This window comes from Manis pentadactyla, chromosome 16, assembly GCF_030020395.1.
Source record: "Manis pentadactyla isolate mManPen7 chromosome 16, mManPen7.hap1, whole genome shotgun sequence".
Lineage (NCBI taxonomy): Eukaryota > Metazoa > Chordata > Mammalia > Pholidota > Manidae > Manis > Manis pentadactyla.
In genome coordinates this window covers 78,208,842-78,230,363 of record NC_080034.1, presented here as the reverse complement: position 1 = coordinate 78,230,363, position 21,522 = coordinate 78,208,842, and the positions used below count along the sequence as shown (strand labels likewise).

The window sequence follows — 21,522 nt, the reverse complement described above, 5'->3', positions numbered from 1 at the left end:
TACCCAAACAACTCTTTGAGTCTTAACCTTAGAGTGTTATTTTAGGGATGTACATCTTAAAAAGCTGCAATTGTGTTGGTGTACATCAGTGTGAATATATAGTTCACATCACGTGAAGTTAAAAATTGAAAGAATTGGACTCCTTATTAAGCTGTGTCCAACCTGGTTCTTGCAGATGGTTGTAGAAACTGAGAAGTGTGGCATCTCCATGAAAATGGCATCACCCGAGGATGTGAGTGAAGTGCTGGCTCACATCGGCACCTGCCTGCGGAGGATATTTCCTGGTCTCTCTCCAGTGTGAGTTCTCCTGGGGAAGGGTGAGGAGAGCAGACAACCTGTTCTGCCTCAAAATGGCAAATGAGAACATGCCTTCTCCTTGCCCCTTCATGTAGTTCCATTTTCATACTTACTGTTTCTCTTAAGCAGTAAATATCAAACCCTTTGTTTTATGTCTGTGGTTTTCTGATAGAGCTGTACCTTACTCTTTACTTGAAAGAGCTTGAGTGACGAAGGGATTTGGCAATCCTTTAAGCTCTACTCATAAAACTAAAACAGGAACCTTTCCAATGTATCTTGAGATTTACTCCAGTGTGAATTTTACTCACAGCCATTAGCAGAATGCGAGGGGCTGCAGGCTTTGTACAAGGGCATCAGGGATGGTATCAGTGAAGAGTGAGCGTGCTTTCCTCTCCTTTTTTTTTCTGTCTGTTTAATAGGAAGAAACTTTAAAAAAAGAAAACATAAAAATCAGCCTCTTTCATTTTCTTAGTTTTCTGTAATATATGTCAGGGATATTAGTACATTTTATCTATAAATGCCCTTGTATTTTTTTGTTAAGCATTTTTCATCAGGATTATGTGCTTGGGTAACAAGAGTTTGTGCTGAGGGAGTATGGATTGCATAAAGGGGGAGTTAGATTTGCTGAGGTGAAAAGGCAGAGAGGTCTTTGTGTCAGAAAGCTCCCTAAAATCATAGTTCATGGAATACCTTTCTGCTGGAGAGGTGATACATAGATTTTAGAAAATCCCTCTCCTTCCGCTCTCCCTGCGTGCTGAGGGGGCTATGAAGCCTCATGTAGACATGTCTAAGGTGTGTTCCTTGCTTTGTGGGAGTGGGAGGGGAATTTGGGGGACAGTTGTCCTCTATGCAACGTGTCTCTATAATGCTCTGCCTGTAATTAAGAGGCAAAGCAGCTTTAAGTCTTTGGAATCCTTTGGGTGACTAAAAGGGGCTCAGTGGGAATAGGCCCTCCATGTCTCTGATTTTTCAAGACCTTTTTGGTGCTTTTCACAGCTTTCCACTGGGCTCTCTCTTTTCTTCACTTCACACACCAGAATGGAAGGGCTGGTCCTGTGCTTTCTGCTCAGTCACCTAGGGCTTTCTCCTTTCCGAAGCTTAACTCTCCTTGTGCTTCTCTGAGTAGCTGGGTGGCTGGTTGCTGAGGGAGCTAAGTGTCCCCTGGTCTCATTCCAGTGGAGGGGCTGCCTGCCGATTCCTGCCTGGCTAGAATTTCCAGATGTGAGGTGTGTTAAAGGCAAGCTCTTGCTGGTCTCCAGTCATACACACGCTCTTGTCTGTCTAGAAGAGAGGTGTGGGCAGGCGAAGGTGGTAGGATGAGGTGAGGGGTGAGTCAGTAGTGGCACTGGGGAAATACCCAGAAGTGAAACATTCTTAGGAGTGGTTTCTGTATCATTCTTAAGGCCACCATAGAACTATCTGGGGGTAATCGTGAATTAGCAGTAACTACAATGCATTTCCCTCGAACTGTGTCTTAGTAATATGGTTTTGTGCAGGGGCTTCCTGATAATGTCCTTGCTTTCGTTCCAAATTAACACAGATGAAATAAGAAAATTAGTAAGCATGGCTTTATTTATTATTTAGCAAGGGCTTATGAGATCCTCAGAGCAATATCTAGAATTTCTATTTTCTTTAAAATGCAGCTCTATTTGTTTAATTGGTAGAATTTTGAGGGAATTACCACTTTTATTTTTGGTTTGGATTCTTATGTTTTTTTCTTCCCAGAGAAATTTGTATTAAAAGTGTTTTCTCTTTTATCTTCCACTTCTGGTTAAAATGTTCAGGCAATAAGTATTAAACAATAAGTATTAAATAATCAGCTCTATTTCTAGAGAGGTGGTTACTATACTACATATATGTTTGTGTCTAAATCCATGACCCCCTCAGTACCCTGATCTTCCATTTCTATCTCCTGGCTGCTTTTTTGGACATCTCTACAAGGAGGTCTCCAAGCACTTCACACTTAGTATGTCCCAAACTGAACTCCATACTTCCCCCCCTAGAACCTACCCGTATCTGATCTTCTCTCTCAGTTAGTGGCTTCATCGTTTACCTAGTGTCCCAAGTTAGAAGCTGAGCCGCTTTGATTGCTTGTTCCTTGGGGGTCACTGCAGTCGAGACAGTAGGTAGGTGGCTGGGTGTAAGTGGGCGGTGCGTGAGTGCAGGCTGGCCGGCCAGAGGAGATGTACCTGAAAACGACGGGGAGACCGTCGAGGAGAGGCAGTCCAAATAAAGTCACGGATGTGGAAAAGGCACAGATTGTAGTTCAGAAATGATTTGGCAGAGAATTTAAGTAGCTTAAATGTATTTGACTTTCATTTCTCTTTACTATCTAACAAGCACAGTTAGCTTGTCAAAATAAACTCTAACTATTTTGTGACTTGGATATTCTGCTTTTACTCCTTAAGTTCCTTAGATTGTATTACAGGAATTTGACTGGGAAAATATATAATTATATGGTGTTGGTTATTGTGACTTCAGGGTGGAGAAATGTGTAACTGTCTTGGACATTCCTGGGATGCCTTAAGTCAAAGCTGTCAACACAGGAAAGATTTCATTTACATAAATAATCCAGAATATGCAAAATAAAATGTCCCTAATAATGCTCTATGTCCCTATGAAACTATCTGGAATCCTCAAGCACTCTTTGCATCATTTGTCCCGTCGGATACATTTCCTTCGGTCCCCAGCCCTCGTGTCCTTCCTTGCTAAGGGCACTTCTGGTAGGGGACCGATCCACAGGAGGATCAGGGGGACAGACACAGCCAGGGAAGCCTTCAGCTCAGATAATCAGTTCTTGAATAAGCTAAGTTTGATTGTATAGAAATGAAATGATACCTGCAAAGATCTGAATTTCTGGTTTTACTCATATATAATTTTGAAAATAATTCCATGACCAAAATAAAAAAATAACAATAACATTACATATCTATAAAATAGAATCAGTCCTCTTAACTATAGTCAAGAGAATGCAACTAGGAAAAGAAAGAATTTTAATTAATATTCACTCCAGTATCTTCTTTTCACATCCTCTCTACATGTATTTGTTACTATGTTTATCTCTTCCTCTCTTCTTTGCTTTACAAAACGACATGTTCCCCTCTCATTAAATAAGGAAAGTTTATTTCAAAATATAGAGAAAATTTAAAGATTAAAGAAGGAAATTTACAATTTATTTATTATAAAAATCAAATTACTGTTAGCATTGTTTTGTTAAGATTCTCATCTTCGCTGTGCAATATTGTCATGGGAAGCCTCACCTCTAGGACAATGGCAGTGAGGGGGAAAACCTCAGGAAGTATTTGTAGCCTAAGTGTAATTTAGTGTGTTTTCATAAAGCTGTTTGCAGTGGTATTTCTCTCCAGGAAACTGTCTTGTGTTGCGGCCTTCAGCTTTTCTAATCAAGAACCTTGGCTACTCTCCAAAATCAAGCCTAGTTTTTTTTACATTAATTTAAGTTACTAGGACAAGATAAAATGAGTTTAGAAACTGTTCACTCAAGAAATTCCTCAGACATACACAGATGTGTAAAATGTGTCCTGTCCTCTTTTGTCTATAGTTTAAAGGTAGTAAGAAGGTGCCACCAACAGTAGGATGAAGAGAGTGAAACACCCTCGGATTTCAGGGAGGGGAAAGTCACATTTAACTTGGGAAGTCAAGAAAGTAATATCCAGTGGTGTTTGTTTTCCCTTTTTCTTTTGAGAGGAGGGCCTTTGTCAGTTGTGGGCCCGGGAGAGTTGGGTGGGGAAATAGCAAAGGCTGGAGCCCGGAAATGGCGGGGGTACAGGCGGGGCAGGTGTACTTGCCCTCTGGAGACAGGGTCCAGCCGCAGTGGTGAGAATCGGGGGCCTGCAGATACCACGGTCAGGTGAAGGTGAGGTGCAGCTGGAGAGGCCTGAATAAAAGCTGCGAGGACAGACACTGGAGCCAGTGAAGGCTTTTCAGCTGCTGAATGCAGTCATAGTGCACCGAGGGGAGAGTCAGCCTGCCCTGCTGCCTCAGGACCCGCGTGGCAGGGGCCTTCAGGTGGCGATGTCAGGCTGCTGCCTTAGGGGCTGACACTAGGTGAGGTCCCTCACTTCTCAGTGCCTCAGTGCCCTCGTCTGTAAAATGGGGATAATGACATTAATGGGGCTTTGTGAGGATGAAATTAACTCGTGTAAACTGCCTAAACAGTGCTCCAGAAGGTTTAGCTGTGTAGAGTGTCACAGTCAGTTACCAGAAGCACCGGAATGAAAGTCTACCCTCTGGGAAAGGAACTGATGACATTTGTAGGGAATTTCTCTAAGATTGATGACTCATTTATTATTACATGTTTATATGTAAGTTCATTGCATTTCTCTTAATTTGCTTTTTGTCGTTGCTGAGTGTGGCTATTCACACCCAGTGTAGGTGACAGAATAGTAGCCTTTTAACATGATTTTTTTCTTAGGCTTTCAACATACTTGATTATTCTTCCATGTATGTGACGTATCTGAAAGCTTAGTGTTGGTGTGCTAGGCCTGTGTTTCTTTACTACCATAATAAGAATGACACTGTAAATCCCTTTATGAAGTCCAAAGCCAATTGATGTATGAAAAGGTGACTTTATTGTGAATTGGCAAAATAGGAGTTTATATGTAAACAAAACAAAGGTGTTTTATAGGCCCTGGTAATCCCTTCACTTTTCTAAAGCAGTTGGTAGCATTTTGTTATGGTGTAGTTTGCATCAATAGAACAAGTACTATTGTGGAGATAGTTGCCAGATTATATAGGATAAGCTTTAGAATTAAATTTTAAGTCGGTTACCTGAAGTGGATCAAAAATTTCCAGATTTTTTTCAGATGGACAGTTTAGGCATGAGATGTGCAGAGAGCTGGTGTGCTCGTCATCTAGAGTTCACCGTTCCTTGCCACATACAAGCATTTTCTGAGTTGTGTAAATTAGGTGCACGTCATGTAAGTGTAGGTGATTCAACTACATAGTGTTGCCTGTGCGTGGCAGGCCTTGCGTGTCTGTTTTTTAGAATTGTGGCTCACCTGTTAGGGCATTTATGCAGATGGCAAATCCTTGGTCTGTTCATCCGTCTGTCTGTATGGCACACCCTCTGTCTGTGTGTGCATGTGCGAGCTGGTCCCTGAGGTGCATACACAGATGGCTTCTTTGCTGTTATTTAGCTACAGGCAGAAAACAACTTGTGGGTTTTCCTTTCACTTACTGTTTCTGTGCATAGTTTTAGAATATTTGAGAAATGGTAGCTGTCTTCTAGAAGGTTAGTTCTTATAACTGTGTCTCTTATGTAAATAAATGCGCTTGTTTCATGGGACTCCTTTAGTTCCTGAAATATGTTTTCTTAGTTCCTTAAAAAAGAAAGATGAGCGCGGTTACAGAAATGGAGCTCAGACGGCTTCCTTTGAAGAGTGGCTTTGAAGGTCGGGGAGAACGGCAAGGGTCACTTCCTGGCGGCGGGCCCCTGCTCACACGGACATCTGCTAGCTGCTGTTTCCCCCCCTCGCCGGTCACTGCCCCTTAGCCCTGAGCGTGGACGCCCAGTGTTGTGTTGGGAGTAAAACTGAGTCTCTGCCGTGAGGATTAGTCTCTCTCTCCCTCTAATCCTAGACTGCCACCCTCCTATTCTTAATCTTACCAGCATCCTGCCAAAGCCGTTTTGCCTTACTTTCTTCCTGCTTTTGACTAGCTTAACTTCATTCTTTGTGTCACTGCCACAGTGTGCCCTAGAGTTCTGCTGAAATAAAGCGAGACTTTTAGAAGAGAAATGTGATCTCAGATGAAGTCAGCCATAAGTCCAGCTTGGTGTCTCCAAGGTTTACTTAATTCAGTTGTGTAAATGCTTGGGCCTGCTTCTGACAGCTCTTTCTTTGCACAGTATCTGGCTTTTCTGTCTTTTGGCCAGCAGATATTGCCAGTAACATACTAGAGTGATGGTTCTGAACCAAGATGAACCATTCTGAATTGCTAGATTCTGTAATACCACTTCCATTGTGAATGTCTTCTTAAACTCACAGCCACCCCAAATTAAAGATTTTTAGGATAACGTATTTCCAGGTAAAGTAGAGAAAAATCATGCTATACTTACAGATCTCATCCATTTACACAAGAATTTGAAGGTATCAATGACATGTGACATCAGTTGGTTCTACCTGAGATGCTTCAGTCATAAAAATTGCAAAGAAGTAGGAATATTTTCAGTGCTAGGAGAATGTTTGTATTTCATGCTTTGTTATATATTTGAGCATTTGTCTAGGAGTAGAACAAGCCAACCAGGTAACCTGTAAGGCTCTGTAGCACATGTTATCTGGAATCCATCCAATCAGAAAATGAAAATAGCTGAAAACATTTTCTTCTAATACTCTACAGGTGATTGAAATTCATAATGACAACTGAAAGCATTGTATATAGCAGAAGTGCTTTTGAATCATTAAAGAAAGATGAAAATATGTTCAATATGACTTAGCGGGCTTATTTCACCACTTTGCACCCAGGTCCTGTCACGGTGCTGGGGGATTCTGACCTACTCGCACCCTTCCTCACAGCCCACGACCTCCTCACCTCCTCCTCACTTTACACTGGTGGCCGCACCCTGCGTCTTTTCATCTCCCGAAACAGCTTCTCCTGGGCTGAAAGCAGTTAGTTATTCCTCCCCGACTACCGCTTCGAGTCCTTTTCCCTCCCTCCCTTGGGAGCTCCCGTACTTTGTCAGGGCCTCCAGGCCGTGGACCCCTTGGCTTTTCCCCCTCCTGCCGCCCCTTCCTGCCTTCCTTTCCTTCCCTGCCCCGTTAGCCCGCGTGTGCATCACTCCCCTAGGCCCTGTCAGGATCCACAGCTCCTTTTGTCTCCACCGTTTTCCTGGCCCACCAGCCTGGTCAGCCTGGGGCTGCCCAGCAAGCCGGGTGCCCCTTCCTGCACGTGTGTGGGCTGCTGAGAGCGGCAGGAGAAAACCCCACAGCTCTTCGGCCTGGTGCCACTGCAGTGCACGACCTTCAGTCTCACTGGGCTCGTGACAGTCCCAGGACTTCTTTCTAACTTCTCAAGTTATTTAGCTCTTTGTTTCCAAAGTCTCCCCCACGCGCCACCCCTGCAGATGCTGTGTGCACAGAGCTTGTCTCATCATCTCATACCCCCTGTCTAGTCTTCCCTGGCTCCTCATTGCCCGGAGAATAAAATTCAGACCCCTTAACTTGACCTTTAAGGCTCGCCGTGACCTGGTTCCTCTGTCATCCCTCTCTCTCCCTAACACATTTTATTTGCTAACTGTTCTGAATTATATTCAATTTCTGGTAAGCACAGTTTTTACATCTCCATGAACTTGTTGTCCCTTTATCTGAAACACTTTCCCCAGCTCCTGGTTTACACTTCCTCCCCTCACGCTTCACCTGATTCTTTATTCTTCCTTCAGGTCTTAGCACAGATATATTAGGTGCCGAAGAGCATTTCCAGACTGTCCGCTCTGCGCTGCCCTCCCCCGGCCGGAGAAGAAGCGCCCGCCCCTTGCCCCCCACCAGCCTGTGCTTCCCAGGGGCGGGCGCTTCTTTCCCCACGGTGCCTGCTGGTGTGTCTGACCCTCAGAGCAGAGTGCTTGCCCGGTGAGGCCAGGGGTGCCCTCTGTTCTCTTCATCCAATAAAAACCTTTCAATAAAGCTTTCGGGTGAATTAATGGATTCCCAAAGTCATTAAATGGTGACTGAGTGATCACTACAACAGCATCAGCTAACGCTGAGATTCTTTGGTGCACCAGAGATCGTGCAAGTACCCTTACAGGTGTTAACGTCTTTCTTTCTTGCAATTACCCAGTGCGGTAGGTCCTCTTGCTTTACCAGTTCTATGAATAATGAAACCTTAGGGATGGTTGGTTGTGCTCTTAGCTACTACTTCGTCCTGCTTCTGCACGTGTGGGCAGGAATGTTGTTAGGCTCTGAGGATGACGGTATGGAGGGTGTACGTGTGTGGTGGGTGCTGGGCATGCTTTCTGCTCCAGAGGAGTCGTAACCCAGGGGGAGGGAGAGTAAAAGAAACAGCTCTTCCAATATGAAATGCTCATTTTCTTGACGGACATCTGTGTGGTACTAAGGACGGACAGAGGAGGAGATTTCTATTTTCATTTTTCGAAGATTAGTAATTTATATTTAGTATGTATTTAATCTAATAATTCATTAATTAGAACACTATTTTCTAACTATTCTAATAAAACTTAAATGTTATAAAATGACTAACATAGAGATTATTTACATTTCTAGATATGCTTAGCTTACAAAGGGAAATTAAATAAAGGGGTTTATTATTAAGTTCCTGTTGATTTCCAGCTTCCAGATGCTCAAAAATTGGAACTATATTTACCAAAATTGAAGTGACATCTACCTTTGTTTAAGAAAAAAGGCATATCACAAAATAGATTTCTATGCAGTTCAAAATTTATTGTTGTTATTGATCTTACAGGAGAATCATGAAAAAAGTCTCCATGGAGCCGTCTGAGCGACTGGCCAGTCTCCAGGCTCTGTGGGACAGCCAGACTGTGGCTGAGCAGGGTCCCTGTGGTGAGCATGCATTTTAGAACCAAAATGTAAATGGCTGCAGGGATGACCCTCTGCCAGGAAGTTAAGTTTATTCCTAGCATGCTACTGTAAAGGTACAATTAGTTTTAAGGTGTAATTAGTGCTACATAGACTTGAGATTTGTGGACTATATTTAAACTGTATTGCATCCTGCTTTGTACTTACTCTAAAAGAGGGAGGAGAATCTTTGCTATTTGTTGAAAGAGAAAGAATGATCAGCATTGTCAACCTTGGCCATATTTTTAAGCTTTAAAATTTTAACTTAAAAATCATTTAGCCAAAAACCTGTTATATTTGGCTGTATATTTCAGGTGGATTTTCTCAGATGTATGCCTGTGTTTGTGACTGGCTTGGATTTTCATACAGGGAGGAAGTACAGTGGGTAAGTGAATCTGTGTGCACGCACTTCTGAACACACACACACACAGTCACTTTCTCTCTCTCACCACTGGAGAATATTCCAATATTTGACTGACTTATTTGTCTTTATTTTCCCCCCACTATTCATTTTTTTTTAAATATCTTCTTTCCTCAGGTTACATAAAAATCTGCCTGTATCATTATCTAATTCTCTTTGCATCTCTCTTGCTTCCCTGATCATCTATGTGTACTATTGGCATGACTGAATTATATTTCAAATAGGATGTCGATACAATTTATCTGACACAAGATACCAAGGAATTGAATTTACAAGACTTCAGTCATCTTGACCACAGGTAAGCTACGTGGTTGGTTCTTTCCTTTCTGCTCCTAAATTTGGCCTCAGAGCTTCACTTCCCTGCTGGTACTCAAGGATGCACATTATCTTCAGAGAATCCTTTTACAGAGGAATCAGGAGACTCTAAAAATCTCTGTATTTTCCCATTAAATTAACATTTGTAAATGTGTTCATCACTCTGAATGGTTTGGGATGGGGTACAGGTGTGTACCCCAAATCTAGAGTTCATACTTGGACACTGTGGAAATAGTGTCATTCTTACACCAGCCTCCAATAGCCTAATTAATCTACCCTGTGTATAAAATACAGCACTGTTTTGCCTAACTGCCATTAAGATTTTCTAGGAGGAAATTTTGTGTTGAAATCCTAACAGATGTCTTTTAGTTTTACAGGTTCTTTATGAATTGGGGGTTGCTAGGGTAGGTGTGCATCTGTCAGTGGAAATCGGTGTGCTAATATCTGCCTTACGATAGTGATAATAAAACTATGAAACTTGTTATAAGTTCTTTGAGAGACTTTTAGGTTCTAAGATCTTGACTTTAATATATTTAGGGCTGTGGGTAGTGTGATTAGGCCCCAGAGGAAAAGCTTCGTTCAGTTCCCCTTTTTTCTGTGCAAGGGCAGACCCAGTTCAGTTGTTTTGCTCCCTGACAAAGTTGAGCCCTACCACTGGCCCGGCACAGCACGTGCTGTGTCTCTGCTAATTTATCCTGGCCTGTCCCAGTCTCAACACTGGATATGTGCTGCTTCCTTCAGGTGGGCAGGTAGTAGCCCTCCTGCAATGAGCCCCAACCCAAGACCTTTTCTCTTTCTCACTGCTTGGCACCGAGAGAGAGAAATTTGGGATTCTACCTCTTATGCCATTTGTACAATTGGCATTGCAGAGAGGATTGTTCCCTCTTCATATCACCAGCATCTTGTCCTGAAAAGTACCATTTCAAGTAATTTTTCCACCTACCTGGCAGGAAATCCAGAACTCAGGTGGGGTCCCGGAAGAGTTCTAGCCAACTGCATTGAGCAAAGAAAAAATATGTGAGGTGGGTACAGCTCCTCCCCGCGCAGCGCGGGTCCGTGGAGGGCACCGGCGCAGCCTCGGCTGGGTCTGTGCTCTTGGGGGAGGTGTATGAGACCCTGGGCCTCAAGCCTGGGCCTGCTTCCCTTTCGTGGATGCAGGCAGTTTCCTCCTGCTTAGAGCCCTTTTCCTTCTTCCGATGCATAAGGGACCTTCATACTCACATGTAGAGATGTGATTTCCTGTGTAGCTCATGAAAAAGTGAACTGAGAAACAAAAGGGGAAAATATTTCACTTTGGAAGTATTTTCCAGTAAAACCAGAAAATTGCATGTAGAATAAAGTAGGAGTGGGTAGGCCTACAGTGTCAAGTCTCAGTGTTTTTGGCCCTAGGATCCCTTTACATTCTTAAAAATGATGTGCTTTTGTTCATCTGAGTTGTCTTTTGGTATTTATCATATTAGAAATTACAACTACAACTGAAAATGTTTATTTATTAATTCCTTTAAAAGTAATGTTAATAAACCTATTATATGCCAAATAGATACAATTTTTACTAAAAATATTTCCCAAACCAAAAATGTCAGCAAGAAAAGTAGCATCTGTTTACCTTTTGTAGATCTTTTTAATTTCTGACTTGATAGAAGACAGCTGATTCTCATATATGCTTCTACATTTACTCTATTACGATATGTTGTTTTGACTGAAGTATGTAAAGAAAATCCAATCTTAAGCATATGTGTAGTTAGAAAAAGGAATATTTTTAATAGCCTTTTCACATAATTACAGATATTTTTTACTACTTCACCACAACTCAACAAGTGATGATGGTTCTTTTTTTTTTTTTTTTTTTTTTTTAATAATTATTTTTTATTGAAGGGTAGTTGACACACAGTATTACATTACATGAGTTTCAAGTGTACAACACAGTGGTAGAACATTTATATACATAATTCTAGGTTCCAGCTATCACCCTACCAGGCTGTTACAATATCTTGACCATATTCCTTATGCTATACCTTACATCCCGGTTACTAATTTATTTTACCATTGGAAGTCTGTCCTTTTTTTTTTTTTTTTTTGTGAGGGCATCTCTCATATTTATTGATCAAATGGTTGTTAACGACAATAAAATTCTGTATAGGGGAGTCAATGCTCAATGCACAATCATTATTCCACCCCAAGCCTAATTTTTGTCAGTCTCCAATCTTCTGAGGCATAACAAACAAGTTTTTACATGTAGAACAAATTCTTACATAATGAATAAGTTACATAGTGAACAGTACAAGGGCAGTCATCACAGAAACTTTCGGTTTTGCTCATGCATTATGAACTATAAACAGTCAGTTCAAATATGAATACTCATTTGGTTTTTATACTTGATTTATATGTGGATACCACATTTCTCTCTTTATTATTATTATTTTTAATAAAATGCTGAAGTGGTAGGTAGATACAAGATAAAGGTAGAAAACATAGTTTAGTGTTGTAAGAGAGCACATGTAGATGATCAGGTGTGTGCCTGTAGACTATGTGTTAATCCAAGCTAGACCAGGGCAATAAAACATCCACGTATGCAGAAGATTTCTCTCAGAACGGGGGGGTGAGGTTCTAAGCCTCACCTCTGTTGATCCCCAATTTCTCACCTGATGGCCCCCCTGTGACTGTGCCTGTCTTAGGTTGTTCCTCCCTTGAGGAATCTTACCCGTCTCTGGCTAACCAGTCATCTTCCGGGGCCATACAGGGAAATGTGAAGTTGGTAAGTGAGAGAGAAGCCTTATTGTTTGAAAAAGTTAGCTTTTTACTTCTTTGCATATTTATGCCCTGTGGCTTCTATGCCCAGCATTTGTCTTGAGGTATCTTTACCACTTGGAAGAATTATGATACTCGGTAAATTTGATATGAGGCACGAATTCTATTTAAGGGTTGTAATTAGGAAGGAAGAAGAAAAGCTATAGAAGTAGCAGGCGGAAGAAAACATGGGAAGATTGATTATTTCTTTGATATATCTTCTTGTAGAGTAACTTCAGCATGTATAGGTTTTAAGCTACTACTTAAATTGCACACACACATTAACATAATAGGAGTATAGTTACATAACCAAAGCATATCTGTAATTACCAGCCATCTGCAGTGAAACCAAGAAAACCAGTTAGGCACCTTAGGCATTTGTGAAAACTTATCTATGATATGGTGGATATTGTCCAAATGAACTTGAACAGTCTGAGAGAAATCAGACAAATTAAAACAACCCATTCCTGGGGACTGTTCACATGCCATATGTTCTTTTAACAATAAATAGTTTGTAGTTGTAAGACTTTGGAGCGCTACAATTTGCACTTCTCCAAATTCTTGGTTGAGTTCCAACAGTATAGATCCAGTCAAATTTGTTGTTTTACTGTATGCACAGGCCAGCTTAGATATCTCCTTCCTCATTCCCATGGCAAGTCCAGGAACTGGTGGGATGAGTGCATCTACAGCTGTAGCAGTGCGTGGATCTTTGTTGGGGTTTTTTGATGATCATCTTCTGGCATGAGTCTTCCAGAGGGTGCAGATGTTGGAAGTTCTTTTTCATATCGTATCTTAGTTCATTTTCGGGGTAGCCCAATTAGGCTTTGATCCTCTGTATAAACACAAAAAGACCCTTTGCCTACACTTTTATATGCCCTTTATACCCTTGTGTAGAACTCGTTGGAGGTTACCACACAGGAACTGCCCTTTTTTTTTTTTTTTTTTTTTTTTGCTATCACTAATCTACACTTACATGACGAATATTATGTTTACTAGGCTCTCCCCTATACCAGGTCTCCCCTATAAACCCCTTTACAGTCACTGTCCATCAGCATAGCTAAATGTTGTAGAATCACTACTTGCCTTCTCTGTGTTGTACAGCCCTCCCTTTTCTCCTACCCCCCCCCATGCATGCTAATCTTAATACCCCCCTACTTCTCCCCCCCTTATCCCTCCCTACCCACCCATCCTCCCCAGTCCCTTTCCCTTTGGTACCTGTTAGTCCATTCTTGAGTTCTGTGATTCTGCTGCTGTTTTGTTCCTTCAGTTTTTCCTTTGTTCTTATATTCCACAGATAAGTGAAATCATTTGGTATTTCTCTTTCTCCGCTTGGCTTGTTTCACTGAGCATAATACCCTCCAGCTCCATCCATGTTGCTGCAAATGATTGGATTTGCCCTTTTCTTATAGCTGAGTAGTATTCCATTGTGTATATGTACCACATCTTCTTTATCCATTCATCTATTGATGGACATTTAGGTTGCTTCCAATTCTTGGCTATTGTAAATAGTGCTGCAATAAACATAGGGGTGCATCTGTCTTTCTCAAACTTGATTGCTGCATTCTTAGGGTAAATTCCTAGGAGTGGAATTCCTGGGTCAAATGGTAAGTCTGTTTTGAGCATTTTGATGTACCTCCATACTGCTTTCCACAATGGTTGAACTAACTTACATTCCCACCAGCAGTGTAGGAGGGTTCCCCTTTCTCCACAGCCTCGCCAACATTTGTTGTTGTTTGTCTTTTGGATGGCAGCCATCCTTACTGGTGTGAGGTGATACCTCATTGTAGTTTTAATTTGCATTTCTCTGATAATTAGCGATGTGGAGCATCTTTTCATGTGTCTGTTGGCCATCTGTATTTCTTTTTTGGAGAACTGTCTGTTCAGTTCCTCTGCCCATTTTTTAATTGGGTTATTTGTTTTTTGTTTGTTGAGGCGTGAGAGCTCCTTATATATTCTGGACGTCAAGCCTTTATCGGATGTGTCATTTTCAAATATATTCTCCCATACTGTAGGGATCCTTCTTGTTCTATTGATGGTGTCTTTTGCTGTACAGAAGCTTTTCAGCTTAATATAGTCCCACTTACTCATTTTTGCTGTTGTTTTCCTTGCCCGGGGAGATATGTTCAAGAAGAGGTCACTCATGTTTATGTCTAAGAGGTTTTCGCCTATGTTTTCTTCCAAGAGTTTAATGGTTTCATGGCTTACATTCAGGTCTTTGATCCATTTTGAGTTTACTTTTGTATATGGGGTTAGACAATGGTCCAGTTTCATTCTCCTACATGTAGCTGTCCAGTTTTGCCAGCACCACCTGTTGAAGAGACTGTCATTTCGCCATTGTATGTCCATGGCTCCTTTATCAAATATTAATTGACCATATATGTCTGGGTTAATGTCTGGATTCTCTAGTCTGTTCCATTGGTCTGTGGCTCTGTTCTTGTGCCAGTACCAAATTGTCTTGATTACTATGGCTTTATAGTAGAGCTTGAAATTGGGGAGTGAGATCCCCCCTACTTTATTCTTCTTTCTCAGGATTGCTTTGGCTATTCGGGGTCTTTGGTGTTTCCATATGAATTTTTGAATTATTTGTTCCAGTTCATTGAAGAATGTTGCTGGTAGTTTCATAGGGATTGCATCAAATCTGTATATTGCTTTGGGCAGGATGGCCATTTTAACGATATTAATTCTTCCTAGCCACGAGCATGGGATGAGTTTCCATCTGTTAGTGTCCCCTTTAATTTCTCTTAAGAGTGACTTGTAGTTTTCAGAGTATAAGTCTTTCACTTCTTTGGTTAGGTTTATTCCTAGGTATTTTATTTTTTTTGATGCAATTGTGAATGGAGTTGTTTTCCTGATTTCTCTTTCTGTTGGTTCATTGTTAGTATATAGGAAAGCCACAGATTTCTGTGTGTTGATTTTGTATCCTGCAACTTTGCTGTATTCCGATATCAGTTCTAGTAGTTTTGGGGTGGAGTCTTTAGGGTTTTTTATGTACAGTATCATGTCATCTGCAAATAGTGACAGTTTAACTTCTTCTTTACCAATCTGGATTCCTTGTATTTCTTTATTTTGTCTGATTGCCGTGGCTAGGACCTCCAGTACTATGTTAAATAACAGTGGAGAGAGTGGGCATCCCTGTCTAGTTCCCGATCTCAGAGGAAATGCTTTCAGCTTCTCGCTGTTCAATATAATGTTGGCTGTGGGTTTATCATAGATGGCCATTATTATGTTGAGGTACTTGCCCTCTATTCCCATTTTGCTGAGAGTTTTTAACATGAATGGATGTTGAACTTTGTCAAATGCTTTTTCAGCATCTATGGAGATGATCATGTGGTTTTTGTCTTTCTTTTTGTTGATGTGGTGGATGATGTTGATGGACTTTCGAATGTTGTACCATCCTTGCATCCCTGGAATGAATCCCACTTGGTCATGGTGTATGATCCTTTTGATGTATTTTTGAATTCGGTTTGCTAATATTTTGTTGAGTATTTTTGCATCTACGTTCATCAGGGATATTGGTCTGTAGTTTTCTTTTTTGTTGGGGTCTTTGCCTGGTTTTGGTATTAGGGTGATGTTAGCTTCATAGAATGAGTTTGGGAGTATCCCCTCCTCCTCTATTTTTTGGAAAACTTTAAGGAGAATGGGTATTATGTCTTCCCTGTATGTCTGATAAAATTCCGAGGTAAATCCATCTGGCCCGGGGGTTTTGTTCTTTGGTAGTTTTTTGATTACCTCTTCAATTTCGTTGCTGGTAATTGGTCTGTTTAGATTTTCTGTTTCTTCCTGGGTCAATCTTGGAAGGTTATATTTTTCTAGGAAGTTGTCCATTTCTCCTAGGTTTCCCAGCTTGTTAGCATATAGGTTTTCATAGTATTCTCCAATAATTCTTTGCATTTCCGTGGGGTCCGTCGTGATTTTTCCTTTCTCGTTTCTGATACTGTTGATTTGTGTTGACTCTCTTTTCTTCTTAATAAGTCTGGCTAGAGGCTTATCTATTTTGTTTATTTTCTCGAAGAACCAGCTCTTGGTTTCATTGATTTTTGCTATTGTTTTATTCTTCTCAATTTTATTTATTTCTTCTCTGATCTTTATTATGTCCCTCCTTCTGCTGACCTTAGGCCTCATCTGTTCTTCTTTTTCCAATTTCGATAATTGTGACATTAGACCATTCATTTGGGATTGCTCTTCCTTTTTTAAATATGCTTGGATTGCTATATACTTTCCTCTTAAGACTGCTTTTGCTGTGTCCCACAGAAGTTGGGGCTTAGTGTTGTTGTTGTCATTTGTTTCCATATATTGCTGGATCTCCATTTTGATTTGGTCATTGATCCATTGATTATTTAGGAGCGTGTTGTTAAGCCTCCATGTGTTCGTGAGCCTCTTTGCTTTCTTTGTACAGTTTATTTCTAGTTTTATGCCTTTGTGGTCTGAAAAGTTGGTTGGTAGGATTTCAATCTTTTGGAATTTTCTGAGGCTCTTTTTGTGGCCTAGTATGTGGTCTATTCTGGAGAATGTTCCATGTGCACTTGAGAAGAATGTATATCCCGCTGCTTTTGGATGTAGAGTTCTATAGATGTCTATTAGGTCCATCTGCTCTACTGTGTTGTTCAGTGCTTCCGTGTCCTTACTTATTTTCTGCCCAGTGGATCTATCCTTTGGGGTGAGTGGTGTGTTGAAGTCTCCTAGAATGAATGCATTGCAGTCTATATCCCCCTTTAGTTCTGTTAGTATTTGTTTCACATATGCTGGTGCTCCTGTGTTGGGTGCATATATATTTAGAATGGTTATATCCTCTTGTTGGACTGAGCCCTTTATCATTATGTAGTGTCCTTCTTTATCTCTTGTTACTTTCTTTGTTTTGAAGTCTATTTTGTCTGATATTAGTACTGCAACCCCTGCTTTCTTCTCACTGTTGTTTGCTTGAAATATGTTTTTCCATCCCTTGACTTTTAGTCTGTACATGTCTTTGGGTTTGAGGTGAGTTTCTTGTAAGCAGCATATAGATGGGTCTTGCTTTTTTATCCATTCTGTTACTCTGTGTCTTTTGATTGGTGCATTCAACCCATTAACATTTAGGGTGACTATTGAAAGATATGTACTTATTGCCATTGCAGGCTTTAAATTCGTGGTTACCAAAGGTTCAAGGTTAGCCTCTTTAGTATCTTACTGCCTAACTTAGCTCGCTTATTGAGCTGTTATATACACTGTCTGGAGATTCTTTTCTTCTCTCCCTTCTTGTTCCTCCTCCTCGATTCTTCATATGTTGGGTGTTTTGTGCTGTGCTCTTTCTAGGAGTGCTCCCATCTAGAGCAGTCCCTGTAAGATGTTCTGTAGAGGTGGTTTGTGGAAAGCAAATTCCCTCAGCTTTTGTTTGTCTGGGAATTGTTTAATCCCACCGTCATATTTGAATGATAGTCGTGCTGGATACAGTATCCTTGGTTCAAGGCCCTTCTGTTTCATTGTATTAATTATATCATGCCATTCTCTTCTGGCCTGTAGGGTTTCTGTTGAGAAATCTGACGTTAGCCTGATGGGTTTCCCTTTATAGGTGACCTTTTTCTCTCTAGCTGCCTTTAACACTCTTTCCTTGTCCTTGATCTTTGCCATTTTAATTATTATGTGTCTTGGTGTTGCCCTTCTTGGATCCTTTCTGTTGGGGGTTCTGTGTATTTCCGTGGTCTGTTCGATTACTTCCTCCCCCAGTGTGGGGAAGTTTTCAGCAATTATTTCTTCTAAGATACTTTCCATCTCTTTGCCTCTCTCTTCTTCTTCTGGGACCCCTATAATGCGGATATTGCTCCTTTTAGATTGGTCACACAGTTCTCTTAATATTGTTTCATTCCTGGAGATCCTTTTGTCTCTCTCTATGTCAGCTTCTATGCGTTCCTGTTCTCTGATTTCAATTCCATCAATGGCCTCTTGCATTCTATCCATTCTGCTTATAAACCCTTCCAGAGTTTGTTTCATTTCTGCGATCTCCTTTCTGGCATCTGTGATCTCTTTCCGGACTTCATCCCATTTTTCTTGCGTGTTTCTCTGCATCTCTGTCAGCATGTTTATGATTCTTATTTTGAATTCTTTGTCAGGAAGACTGGTTAGGTCTGTCTCCTTCTCTGGTGTTGTCTCTGTGATCTTTGTCTGCCTGTAGCTTTGCCTTTTCATGGTGATAGGAATAGTCTGCAGAACTGGGACGAGTGACGGCTGGAAGGACTTCCCTTCTTGTTGGTTTGTGGCCCTCCTCTCCTGGGAGAACAGCGGCCTCTAGTGGCTTGTGCTGCGCAGCTGCGCGCAGACAGGGCTTCTGCTTCCTGCCCGGCTGCTATGGAGTTAATCTCCGCTGTTGCTGTGGGCGTGGCCTGGCTCGGGCAGCTGCTCCAAAATGGTGGAGTCGCGTTGGAGCAGGAGCTGCTGGGAGGCTATTTATCTCCGTAAGGGGCCTCCCTGCTCCCTGCAGCCCAGGGGTTAGGGTGCCCAGAGATCCCGGATTCCCTACCTCTGGATTAAGTGGCCCGCCCTGCCCCTTTAAGACTTCCAAAAAGCACCCGCCAAAACAAAACAACGACCACAAAAAAAAACAAGAAAAAAAAATTTTTTTAATAAAAAAAAAAAAAATTTTTAATTAAAAAAAAAAAAAGGTGGTCGTTCGTTTTTCTTTATTCTCCGGTGCCAGCCTCAGGCCTCTGCTCACCGGTCTTTCTGCCCTGTTTCCCTAATATTGGGGTCCCTGTCCCTTTAAGACTTCCAAAAGGCGCTCGCCAAAACAAAACAGCAAAAAAGCAAAAAAAAAATGGTCGCGCGCTTTTCTTATGTCCTCTGTCTCCCAGCCTCCAGTGCCTGCTCACTGTTCTTGCTGCCCTGTTTTCCTAGCATCCAGGGCCCCCTGCCCACGCACTGTGTCTGCGCTCTGGCCCGGATGGCGGGTGCTGGGTGCTCGGCAGCCCTGGGCTCCGTCTCCCTCCCGCTCTGCCTGCTCTTCTCCCGCCGGGAGCTGGGGGGAGGGGCGCTCGGCTCCTGCGGGGCCGGGGCTTGTATCTTACCCCCTTCGCGAGGCGCTGGGTTCTCTCAGGTGCGGATGTGGTCTGGATATTGTCCTGTGTCCTCTGGTCTTTATTCTAGGAAGGGTTGTCTTTGTTATATTTTCATAGATATATGTTGTTTTGGGAGGAGATTTCCGCTGCTCTACTCACGCCGCCATCTTCCGCCCCACCGTGATGATGGTTCTTAAAGATCAGCTACTGTGTGAAATCTGAAACCCTATCAATGAACTCTTTTATATTTTGTTTCATTAAAATCCATTTGATCCATCTTAAACTTGGAATGCTCTTACCCATAGGTGATGTTGTAGCATCCTGCATTGGTCATTTAGAAAATATTGGTTCACTGAGTTAGGCATAGTATCCAATATTTTGCTGTTGTACAATGGGGTAAAAAAAAGAGGACATCTGTTAAGTGTCACCACTGATCTAATCAAAAAAGTCTTAATGTATGACAAAGCTGTCAAGCTCATGGTGGCAGATAAAGGTTCCCCAAAATTCAAATTTATGCTTTAAAGATACAATTTTACTATTGAAGAAAAGTACTATCTGGTGATTTCCTTGAAAGAGCTGACTTGCTACATTTCTGAGTAAATATCTGCTAAATCCCAAGTCTGCAGTGCTTAGTGTGCCACTTCTTCACGGTGTGCCATGAAAAAAGGGAGTAACTCTGCTTAAACTCTATCACACAAGTACTTGCATGAGACAGTGATCACTTTGCTATATAGAGGAAGCACTTTGTGCATACTTTTGTTTTGCTGCATAGAATATTTAAAAGGCATGTACTCAAGGGCTGAGATTTAATAAAATGAGTACTTTAAATTTCTTCATCAAGGTCCTTAAATGAAATTGGCATTTGTTTAAAAAAAAAAAAACTGGGTGTGTGACTGAGTAAAGGGTACGGTGGCCGCCAGCACAGCTCGGGGCTGCTGCCTTGGTTCGTGCTAAGGGGCCAGCAGATTTGCATCCTCCCTCCCCCTGTTTGCTTTTGAACCATCTGTACAGACGTCATCATGATGAAAAGGACAAATTAAAGTAGTATTATAAAATAGCTTTGGACTTGTGAACCTCCTCAGTGAGCCTCAGAGCCCCTAGGGGTCCATGGACCATACTAGGAGGCCACTTGGCCTACAGGAGTTGAAGGTGGATAGGGCAGCCTGGGATGTTTCTCTAGCTCGCTTTCTTTGTCTCACCCTTAATGGTCATCACACCATCGGTAGGTTGTGCCCAGCACCAGTGCTGACCTTCCCAGCTAATCCACTGTGCTTAATTTGGCGATTAATCTTTTGGCAGAGGGAAACTGTATCTAGAGAAGCTACTGAATCCGGTTACTTGAAATATTTAGAATATGATCTAAAATTGAGAAGCCTTGTCAAAACTTAGAGATTTCCTACAGGTAAATTTTTCCTCATTCCTTAGTTGGAGAATTTCCAGTTCATAAGTAAACACTGCATTCATGGATTAGCCCATAATTGTCTACTTTTCTCACTTGATTAAGGGCTAGAAGGACTTCTCATTTCTGAGACCTCAGATCAGAAGTTGGAAAACTTTTTCTAGAAAGGGCCAAAAGTGAATAATTTTAGGCTTTATGAGATAGTCACTGTTGCAGTTATGTACCTCCACTGTTGGACCTCGAAAGCAGCACTAGACAATATGTAGTTGAATGAGTGTGATTGTGTTCCAATAAAACTTCACAGAAATATGCATTGTGGACTGTGGTTTGCTGACCCCTGCGCTAGGTCAGTGGCCTCTATGTGGGGTGTACATCCTCTGATGTGGGATGTATATACCCAAAGGAAAATGCAAGATGAGCTACAAAAAATATTAGAACTTCTACTTACATTTATTGCTGACTCATTTTAAAATTTCTATATTTTATATATGTAGTATATCACTATTATAGTATTTAGAATATAATAACTATATATTAAAAAATTAGGGTGTTCTTAATTTTTTTTTTACTACAGTGGGCTTGATTATTAAAAATAGGGATCACTGCTCTAGGTGTCTTCTCTCCTACCCTGCCTGAATACTTTGACTTTTTTTGAGCTCTGCCAAAATCACCCTAATCTTCAAAGTTTAGCTCCTCTTTCTTAAGGATTTTTTTTTTTCCATGATTCTTACT

At 41.4% G+C, this 21,522-nt stretch overlaps 1 protein-coding gene across 9 annotated transcripts in view; it reads left to right on the top strand.

Annotated features, from left to right (window-relative positions):
- The window catches only part of CARMIL1 (capping protein regulator and myosin 1 linker 1), a 356,120-nt gene that overhangs the window by 184,429 nt on the left and 150,169 nt on the right, over positions 1 to 21,522 (top strand). For all 9 annotated transcript variants that reach the window (XM_057493799.1, XM_057493802.1, XM_057493798.1 and 6 more), the window contains 4 exons: positions 176 to 297; positions 8,731 to 8,828; positions 9,158 to 9,228; positions 9,489 to 9,562. In XM_057493799.1, the coding sequence (XP_057349782.1) occupies positions 176 to 297; positions 8,731 to 8,828; positions 9,158 to 9,228; positions 9,489 to 9,562 (365 nt within the window). The remainder of the gene's footprint in view (positions 1 to 175; positions 298 to 8,730; positions 8,829 to 9,157; positions 9,229 to 9,488; positions 9,563 to 21,522) is intronic.